This window comes from Gadus chalcogrammus, chromosome 11, assembly GCF_026213295.1.
Source record: "Gadus chalcogrammus isolate NIFS_2021 chromosome 11, NIFS_Gcha_1.0, whole genome shotgun sequence".
NCBI classification, from domain to species: domain Eukaryota; kingdom Metazoa; phylum Chordata; class Actinopteri; order Gadiformes; family Gadidae; genus Gadus; species Gadus chalcogrammus.
The window spans coordinates 18,153,282-18,163,713 of record NC_079422.1 but is presented as its reverse complement, the minus strand read 5'-3'; the positions used below and the strand labels follow the sequence as shown (position 1 = coordinate 18,163,713).

At 41.3% G+C, this 10,432-nt stretch overlaps 1 protein-coding gene across 1 annotated transcript; it reads right to left on the bottom strand.

Annotated features, from left to right (window-relative positions):
- Positions 1-573: 573 nt before the first annotated feature.
- nrsn1 (neurensin 1) lies at positions 574-9,859 on the bottom strand. Its single transcript, XM_056601487.1, has 6 exons — positions 9,789-9,859; positions 7,398-7,509; positions 6,874-6,966; positions 6,587-6,705; positions 3,602-3,777; positions 574-2,995 (listed from the first exon to the last, which is right to left on the bottom strand). The coding sequence occupies exons 2-6, from the start codon at positions 7,494-7,496 to the stop codon at positions 2,892-2,894; spliced, it is 591 nt and encodes a 196-aa protein (XP_056457462.1). The 5' UTR covers positions 7,497-7,509; positions 9,789-9,859; the 3' UTR covers positions 574-2,891.
- Between the last annotated feature and the right edge of the window lie 573 nt (positions 9,860-10,432).

Genomic DNA, 10,432 nt, shown 5'->3' with positions numbered 1-10,432 from the left:
CTGAACACAGAGAGAGCAAAGATGAGAAGCTGCCTTCTATCTTTGAGGCATCTTCAAATGGTTTCATATTTTGGACATTTTAAATAAATGTATAAACAATACATTAAATTAAATTACATTGTTTCGAAATCAAGAATATGTTTGAGGTGGAGGATTTGTGGTGATACACAAGAGTTTGTTTATTATCTAATTTTCAAATGATCACTTAATCATATCTCTTCCATTTTTTAATATTTCTTTCTGACATTTTCGTTTAACAAATATAACGTAACATATATTTCCATGTAGGCCTGCTGCGATAAGGTTTTATTTTGCAGAAACAAATACGCATATGCTATGTCTGTTCCTTTTCAGAATATACATTTTAAGAACAATACATGCGTTACATAAGGTATGTTGTCAAATGGCTCCAAGCTTTTCCACACTTGGCACAGTCGTTGTACTCAATCCAAAAGTATCTTGGTGAGGCATTGCTGAATGTACCTTGAGGTCATTACCTTGAGATACACACATGGGCGATGATCCAAGATTATAATTGATGAACAAAAGCAGCTCTGGGTAGCAGTTGTTATTTCAAAACTTTAATTTGACAAGTTTCTTCAACATTTCTGCATTGCATTAACCATGTCTTCAAGACAGGTCTCACACATAGTTAGTTATTCCTGTATTCCTACAGTCATTGGCTTAAATGATGAGAATCACAGCCTAACAATTATATCAGACGAGTCTTCAAGTGTTTAACATTAACTACTGATTCGAGGAGTAAAGAGCAAAAAAATATAGATTGTAACTTATATGACAAGGAAACTGAAACTCTTTATTTTACATGACATGTTACTACGAGTCAACACATTTACTGACCATGAACTGATCGTCCAGACTCTTTTCAAGGAATTCTGTCCTGCACATAATGTCCTGTGTATGTCTTGTTATTTTGCAGCTTAAATGGTGTTGTCCTATTTAGTTATGTCCATATAGTCATCTATAGATGTAATATCACACACACACCAATTTGGTCCGATGGCAGTCTCGCAGCTATGGTTCAAAGTAATTCAAAGGAGAAAGATATCACCGTACCACTGTAACAGAAGGTGTTGGTTAGTGGGACAAGGTCAAAAGGTCATCTTACAGTTTGTTTGCCCGCGGTGTTCGTGTTCGTAGGTGTATTAAGCTGACTGCATGAATGGCACCCTGTTTTGAAACCCCTAAACAAGAATCACAATGACTCATCCCAGTCCAACTCAACCCAGTCGACGTCTAACTGTGAACTTGATCCGTAAATGTTCTTCTTAAAGTCCCGTGTTTTCGCTTACACTCCCAAATGTTTCTATTTGTTAACCGAAACACATCTTACATAACAATAAGTACAGATGGAACATAAAAATAAATACAAATATAATACATAAGAAAATAAATGTCAAGCAAGACATTGGTACATCAACTACATGACTGACGTTACCATGGCGTCAGCCTCCGAGCCACCATCCATGACAATCACACCGCCTCTGTAATTCAATTCAAAACGGGTTCATGATGGGAGTGCACATGTGGGTCCGCCCAAGCTGAGCATGTCCGTGACTTATGAATCCATCATGCCGTCACGGTTATCATGGTCGGTGTGGTGGACAGCAGCGATGCTGGGGCGACTCTGCTTCTCTGCTTCTCACCAATCTATTATGCATCCCGTCATCTCCATTGACATGACTCTCATGGCTGTGGATGCTGCTACTGCTGCATCCTCGCGTGTGTTTGTCCTGCCTTTCTGTGAGATCGCAAATTAATATGTAATGTGAGGAGAAGGGTGGGTGGACTGTGTGGGGGTGAGGGGAAGAGGCGTGCACCTGTGCATGAATATTTAGCAGTGGAGGAAAGTTGAACATTTTGAAAGGTGGGGGATGTGTGTATCTTTATCGGTGTGTGTGTCTATGTGGGAGTGCTTCCACTTTAAAATCCTGAAATCATAGCAGGGGGAAACAATGCTAATTGTTGTATCACCTCGTGCTCTCTATCTACTATGTCTCTGCTAAGCTCTCGTTGGCAGCAATGCGGACTGACGGACACGACTCTATCGGCCCACCGCCGCATCCCGGCCCCCCGTTTGTTCACCTTTTCAATAGCCGTCTGTCTCATCTGGTTTATTGATCATCCCCTGACAGAGACAGGGCCCGAGGCCTTTAGTGGACCGGATAAAAATGTCAGTGAGACATGTGCCCTTCCTATTAGGTCAAGTCTGCTCTCACGTGTGTTCTAGTCCGAGTTTGGTCGGCTTTTGAGGAATCAAAAACGAATGGCCCCCACTTTGGGTATGTATGCTATGGGAATGTGTCCATGAAAAGCAGTTGTGTACACACACGCGCACACACACACACACACACACACGCGCACACACGCACACTAACACTTCTACAAACTCACGTCTAACAGATGGTTTGTTTGCTGTTTGTTCTAGTCTTATTTTGATTCCTGCGGCCGTCGTCAGCAGTTATCCGATCAGAGATAGGATCGTCTGGGTCAGAGTGCGTGTCTGTAATCCCAACTAGGGGTTTGAACAGGGAAACAGGGCCCCATGGCGGCTAAGCTACTTCTGAAGACGGATGTATGGGATATTTTGCGCTGTCTTCCTGCCTGCTTGAATAATTCCACCGCTGTGCTCAGTAGTTCATTGAGCCCTCCTTAAACCTTTCATGGACCAAGGAAAGAGCAGCAGCACCCGCTGATGTAAAATGACCTTTCGAAAAGCCACAAAAATGAACTCAAACGTACGCGCACACACACACACACACACACACACACACACACACACACTCGCACACACACCAATATATATATCTATGTATCTATATATCTATCTTTCTTCCTTCCTTGATGTTATCACTTCATTTGGGCGGCTGTCAGGTGTCTGATTTCCTGCTCAGCGGCTGGATGTTCTGAACCTTAGACAGAGTGACCGGAACCTTCCCGTCCCCAGGGGTTGGAGATCTTGTGATGGGATTACCTGTCATGGCAACAAGGAGGAAAACACACAGCGACATTAGCCAGAGAAATAAGGGTTTGCGGAACGTTCCTTCGTTTGTTGTTCACAAATGTTTGAATCGAAACCGGATTTCATTTACTGTTTGGTTTTGATTTTTGATTCATGTGGAAAAAGCCACATGTGGCTTTAAAATTACCACCACATGTTTTTAATGTTGTTATCCTCAAGCATAAATCATATTTTGGCCAAATTGTGATATCTTACCTAACTCTACTCTCCTAATGCGGCCGAATCCCAGTGACTCATTGGTTCATAACCTTAGCAAATCAGAGTGGGTTTTACATTCCATAATCACTATCTGCCTAAGTCATCTAACCTTAAAATATGGCAATTATGCTATGAGGCATATGAACGATGTGTAATAATCCATGTTCATTCTTCTTTATCATGACAATGAAGAATCATGCATCTAATCCTGAAGAATTAAGGAAGACGTTTAGCAGAACTGTATACATCACAACAATCCTTGCATTGCATTAGTATCCTGAACCTAGCATGAGTGAAGCAAAGCTGCAACAAACGACAGAAAAGGCCAACAACAACCAAATCTAATGCTTGCTAGCATACCAACAGTCCCCAGCCTCTCTTTAAACTTGTGCTGGAGGTACAGCTCTTCTTTGGAGTAGCTCTTGGCGAACGCAGACAGCAGGAACCCGACGGCCATGGACGTTCCCCCCACGCAGAACAGCACAGCTCCAGTCAGCTTGCAAACATCCAGAGCCCGGTTGAAACTGACTGCATGGCTGGGGGAGTAGAAAAGAAAGAAAAATAAAGAAATATATAGTTTTGATTGTAATATCAATATATTTTTGGGTGTATCACAATACAACATTTATGATTGTGTCGTGTACTTTATATTTAATACTTTATATATACTAAATATGACCATGTATTACCCAGGGTTGTTGATGGTATATGCACGTAAGTTAACATATGCCAATCACAAACTTGTTCACTGATAGCCACATCCCCCCGTAGTCATTAAAGCTGATCACACACACCTGCAAGGTTTCTCAACACTAAACACTCAACTTGCACTTTCTGCAATGATATCTGGAGCTATTGAAGAGTAGGTAATGTCACGATTCCTGCAAGGCAATTGAGGGATGTTTTGTCAAAGATTTGGGATGTTAAGTCAAATTTCTGTATTGTTTAGTAATTTTTGCCCTGATTTCTTTGTATGATTATGTATGTTTATATGAAGTCTTGTCTAGGATAATGTTTGTTTGGTTGTTTAAATTTAATTGCATTTCATTGTAGTTCAATTTGAGAACAAATGACTTGAATGCCACTGTTGAGAGTCTTGGAATATTCTGTTTGGTTGTGGTGTTTTGGAAATGTATTTGTAGAGCTATTTGGGTCTGTCCTAGATTACTTGTGTTTTACTTACTGGAGTTTCTTAGAGTGTTTTTTGGTGTTTGGGAAAAAATTCAACTCACAACTGCAAACATGGCCGATCTCTGGGTCACAAATGGGGCTGGTAATAATGTGCCAGGTGGTGTGGCTGCCTACCCAGCATGTGTCGTTATGCAAGCCATGTGCACTGCAAGAATGGCTTTTGGGCAAAAATTTGCATAACTGACATTGGGCAAGGCAAGAGCTTAAAGGTGACATATTATACCACCAGCTGTGAGGGTGATTAGCCGATTACAAGCCGTTTTGATTAGCCGATTACACTAGTGATGTCAGATGAGTGATGCCTCATCTGACATCACTAGTGAGCCCGTCCATCTAGAAGGATAGATGAGCAGCGTTTGCTATAGACCGCTGGGTAGGCTGGTAGAATGATCTTTCCAACAGACATCTAGGTGGACACGCCCACTTGTGATGTCAGAAAAGTCAGATTTTCAAAACACCTTGTAATGGCTAATCACGCTCACCCCTGGTGGAATAAAATGTCACCTTTTAAGTTACATTTGCTGTGGTTGACATGTAGAACATAGGCCATTTGCGGTTGGTGAAAGGGTTCTTGATTTCCACCTGTAGTGACTACTACTTTTGTGAGCTGAATTGCCAGGACCTTTCATGAGTTGGGATGGGGGGGATTAAGGATGCTTTCCCATATGACCTAGTTGATTATAATTTTTTAATTGGTCTGATCCCGTCGTGTCCATCTGGTGTTTGCTCTTTCAGGTATGCATCCTAGCAGGAAGTGGACTTGCAGGGCTGAGGGGGGGGGGGAGGTCTCAAAGGTATATTCAAAGTGTTTTTGGTTGAGCTGTAAAAGTCGTAGACAGGGTCAAATGCGGGCAAAGTAGGGGTCTGTATAAATAATAATTATTTTGTAATGTTTCTAAAGCAACCCTTTGCTTCAGGTAGGTTGTGTGATATCTGCATGTCCTGTCCTAACTGGTTTGCCAATAGGCAGAGGGAGATGGGATCTTTTGCTGAGATGGTTCAACTGTGCTCAAGTCTTTTTCAGATCATTGGTTTGAATCCCTAGCTGATGCTCTTGTCTGTTTTGCATTTCAGGATTCCACCAGTAAGTTACCGATGACCTGTTCTCATTTCAACATTCACACACTGTTCAGTCCACTAACTCAAAGACACAATGAATTACTTATAACATGCATACATGTATGTCCTTGCTTGTATTTTATTTGTGGCTGTGAATATAATAAATAACCTTTGAAACTCTATTTCTGTGTAAACATACTTATTTTGTTCCCTAACCTGAGCCAGTTCCTAACAGTTGGCAGTAGAAACACTCAGCTTTGAATAATGTTAAGATGCAAGCTGTACTGTTTTCTATGTGGTTTTGACTTTTATGTAGTTTGTTATTGGGTCCTGAAGTCATAATGTGTGCACAGTTCACCAAGTCCTATGTTACTATAGAAGCAGTAGTAGTGTGATATGAGCAAGGTTTTGTTTTGAATGTGTTTGTGGTGTTGCTGGGAAACAGCTTTATGGCAAATGACCCAAACTGTGGTCCCCTTCCTCCACAGCCCGGAATAGTACACCCAAAATTGATGTTCTCGAAAAACATAGTTGGCTTTTTTGAAGACACATTTATTGCTGTTTGTAGCATACTATCGAATTGTAGCCTATTTTTATTACTCTAAACATTACTTTCCTGGCAGCCTACCTTAATACGCAAGGTGCTGTGGGTAAGATTTAGGAGCTATTTGAGCGTTATTTGTTAGAAATGGCATTGCCAAGCTTCAGCTATTGGTGAGTAAAAGCTACAGTGAGAATGTTTGTTGACTGAGCTTGTACGGACATAAATAACAATTCTGCCCCTGCCCAAATGTTGCTTGCCACTAATTGATATTGAATTCCACTTAATCTGTAAAGTATATATATCCGCCATTACCTACACTGCAGCTAATTTAATTACTTGTACTGTTCCAGCTTTGTACTGGTTGCCAAAATGCCTTTCCTTGTACAATCAATGTAATGTCATTGCGTATTTGAGGCTTTCGTAGTTTACCTTAATATCTATTTTCAGGTTGGCAAACAACAGTATAGAATCCTGAACGACCCGAGATACTAGTAAACCAAACAGGATCTGGCGTTGAGTGAGTATAACGGAGCCAGTTCTCTCTACGATACCTGTCGACAAAGAGGAGGTCATCTGCCCCGAAGGCCTCGATGCGGGCTGGCGTTGCGTAGCCCACCAGGAGAGCTATGAGTCCTGCTAACATGATCAGGGTTCCGAACGTGAGACAGACCTAAAGGGAGAGAAACGGGAGTGGGCGTGAACCAGGCTAGTCTCACAAATGTTATTATGAATGTTGGGATTGCTGTTAATATCAAACCGAAATGGTCAGAATTCCAAATGGCACAGGAGCTGTTTCTGAGAGCCCTTCACCAGGGCAGACATGAGGCCGAACTCTCACCTTCCAGAGAACAGAGCTCCACCGACTAGGCGATCTCTGAATCTGAAAATCTTCATCACGTTCCCAGACCGTGGCGGTGCATTCCTCGTAAAACTGGAGTGTGCAGGAGAAAGTGATTTAGGTCATTGCCATATTCAACCCATGTTTATGTCATTGCTAACCAGAAAGGTTTTACTTTCTATTTCTCCGATTGGATTTATAGTTCTGCCTGTAAGCACTTTGTTAGTTTTTTATGAAAGACCTCGTAAATGTGCCCAAAGGCAGATGCATGTGTTTGAATGGAGAATTGTGCGTCCATTATGGAAATAGTGACACACACATTATTTCTACTGACTGAAATCCATGTGATGAGTCACCCTTCAGCGGTCCTCTGTTCACATTTGTTTATGCAAGTGATCTTTGTGTCTGTAGGCGTGCAGGCATTGTGTGCGTGCATGAATGTGCATGCATGAGCACGTCCTTGAATGCATGAATGAACGTGTGTGCATGAATGTACATGCGTGTATGTGCACGTGCGTGTCTACCTGGTGTAGGTATGAGCGAACTCCGTACTGCTGGCAGTTGACCCCGGCCTGGGCTTGCTCAGTGTATTCCGACCCACAGATCTCAGGACAAGAAGTCATCCTTCCCTTCTGTCTGCACACACACACACCCACATGTACACACACGCAGCAAAATACACAATGTTTAACTGGTGTAGAGTACAGTAAAGACCTTAAGGAAGATATAGCCAAACATGGATCAATATCTGTGGCACATTGCCTTCCATGTACCCAAAATGTTTTTCCTCTCTCCGTTCTTCCTCTCTTCTGTTTCTATGTCTCTCTTTCTCCGTCTGATCAATCTGTCAATTATATATTCTGTTTATATTTTCTCTCCATCTCAATCTCCCTTATGCCCATTTATCTCTCTCTGTGTCTCCCACACTCTTCCCCAGCAGCATAATTCACACATGAACAAGCACACGATTTACAACCACGAGCACAATGTTTTAACGCATGCATATAGAATGCAGAGTTGCACCACTCCTTAGGTGGGGACCCATCTGCAATAAAATGGACCCCCATTTATTCAAAAAAGACATTGCATAACACAATAATTAACATAATATTGATTGGAATAGGTAGTATAGATTGTATGAATGTATCTGTAGTTACAAATATGTTAGCATTGATGAGCAGCAATTATGTTTAATGAACTGAAAACTTTAGAAGTTTAAAGTTGACCTGAAAACAACAAAAGGTTAAGCCTCAGTTACTTTGTATAGGCTGTTCGATAAAGACCCAAATAGCTTTTACCAGACAATGATTCTTTGGGATTTGTTACAAGGTTTTGTACTTTCTGCCATATCCTTCGGGATCCTGGTATTTTACAGCTCATTGCATTTCCTATTACTGCTCTCTCAGTTCTGCTCCCGGTGAATCTCAATTTCCTTTGGTTGCCACAGCTGCGTTCGGCTGTTATTAAAACACACACACACACACACACCCAGACAGACACGCGTGCGCACACACACAAACACACACAAACAACTCTGCAGAAACCCAGTTGGTTGCTAGAGTGTCTGTGCTAATGCAAAGATACATTAGAGGTCAAAGAGAGAGACTGCTCCTCAACCCTAAGATAGTTTAGCAGCGTCTGTAATGCCAACAGTGATATTCAGCTGTGATGGCATACCACACACACACACACACACACACACACACACACACACACACACACACACATACACATACACACACACACACTACCCCGTTAGTGTGGAAGTGTTTTTTAAATGCATCATAGCCATTACATTCTACAAGCATATAATGGTGTTACATTGGTTGAACAGCGTATGGCGGAAGCATCCCTTATTCATCTCAGGGTGTGAGAAATAACTGACCGGTTGCCATTGGTTACTGCAAGAGAATAGAAAATTTGTATATCAGTAACTTGTGTGAAGAGTATGAACTGGTTCTCTCCCATGGGGCTATACTGCGCTCCGTCAATGAAGCCCTACTACCAGTAGGCCTACGCTAATAATGTGAAAGCCTTTTCTGCATTATGTTGACACATGGACGTTTGTTAGTAGTTAAACATAGTTAAATGTATATTTTGCGAGAAGTCATAAGAAAGATGTATCGATACTTGCATACGTAGGCTATTTTAAGTATTATATTGAATCACAAAAAGGCTGGTGCATTTTACTCAGCAGGAAATCTCTTGATACCCTATTTCAGTGCTGCGATGAACTAAGAGTTATCTGAAATAAGCCATCCTTTAATCTTTTAAATCTTTTGGATAAGATTGATGGATTCATCAATGTAAAAACACGTTTGTGTGACGGTTGGGATGTTATATTCCATGTTTAGAACATGGAGCTATCCATGGTGCTGAAATGTCCTCTGAAGAAAGCCTCAAAACACAGACGTCATGCGTGACGCCTCGTGAACACAGAGCCCATGTCCTCCCAACCCCCTTGGGGCGCGAATAGACACACGCACGGTTTATGTTTTGCATTTCCCTTCTAAAAATGACACATTAAAAACGAATCGAGGTTTTACAGTTTTACAAATCGATCGAAAAGGGAAACAAATCACAAAGCGTGCGTTTTAAGAGGTCATCCAATGCAAAGTAGGCCTAATACAGTTAGGAACGCCACAAAACAAGCAGTGCATATGCAAGAGGCTATCGACGCCCAGAAGAGAATATCTATTTAAACTTAATAATCGCATGATCATATTTCCTCCGCTGTTTATTTATTTCCTGCGCGTATTTCACTTCCACAGTTTGACATCGTCAGAAGAGTGGTTACGATTCATAGAAGAAAGCAATGCAATGTCCTCTTTTGGATGCGAGGTAAAGACGCAACTTAATCGTGTAAGATATAACGAATGAATCATGCTGATCGCAATAAAACAATACTCTTCTACCTGTCATTACCGGCTGGGAGAGTGATCACTCGCTGCTGTTCCGTTAGCCAGGTCCCATCACTCTCTACACTATGGACCACCTCTCTGTCTGTCGCTCTCTCGCTCGCTCGCTCCCCCTCCCTCCCTCTGCTTCCTCTCTGTGCGATGTGATTCACATTTCCGATTGTTTAATGCGCATGCGCTCCCGTAACGGTAATTAGGATGAAAACCTCAAGGACCGGTTTTTCATGTGTGGCATACAAGGTAATCAAATTAAGAGCAAATGATTAGTTTAAATAAATGCTTAATAAAAAAAATGACATTTAAAGGTTAATAAAAATCGGAGACAATAACAACCTGATCCTAATAGGCCTACATACACATATAGGCTACAATATATACAAATGATGCATGCACACACATATTAATTCATTCAAATATACAGACATACATTAACACACATATTTTATCTTTCTGGCTTTAACTAAGTAATACTATATGTATTTCTTGGAAAAATGTCCTCCAGCATCAATAAAGTTATCAGCATATGTACATACATACATACATACATACATACATACATACATACATACATACATACATACATACATACATACATACATGCATACAGACAGTATCAAATTTGCTGATGGGTTGGGATTTTG

Coding starts and splice junctions, on each gene's coding strand:
- nrsn1 (XM_056601487.1), bottom strand. CDS start 7,496: ATGACTTCTTGTCCTGAGATCTGTGGGTCGGAATACACTGAGCAAGCC. Junction 3,778..6,586: donor GACCTCCTCTTTGTCGACAG/GTATCGTAGAGA, acceptor CTACTCCCCCAG/CCATGCAGTCAGTTTCAACC. Junction 2,996..3,601: donor AGAGAGGCTGGGGACTGTTG/GTATGCTAGCAA, acceptor TTGCCATGACAG/GTAATCCCATCACAAGATCT.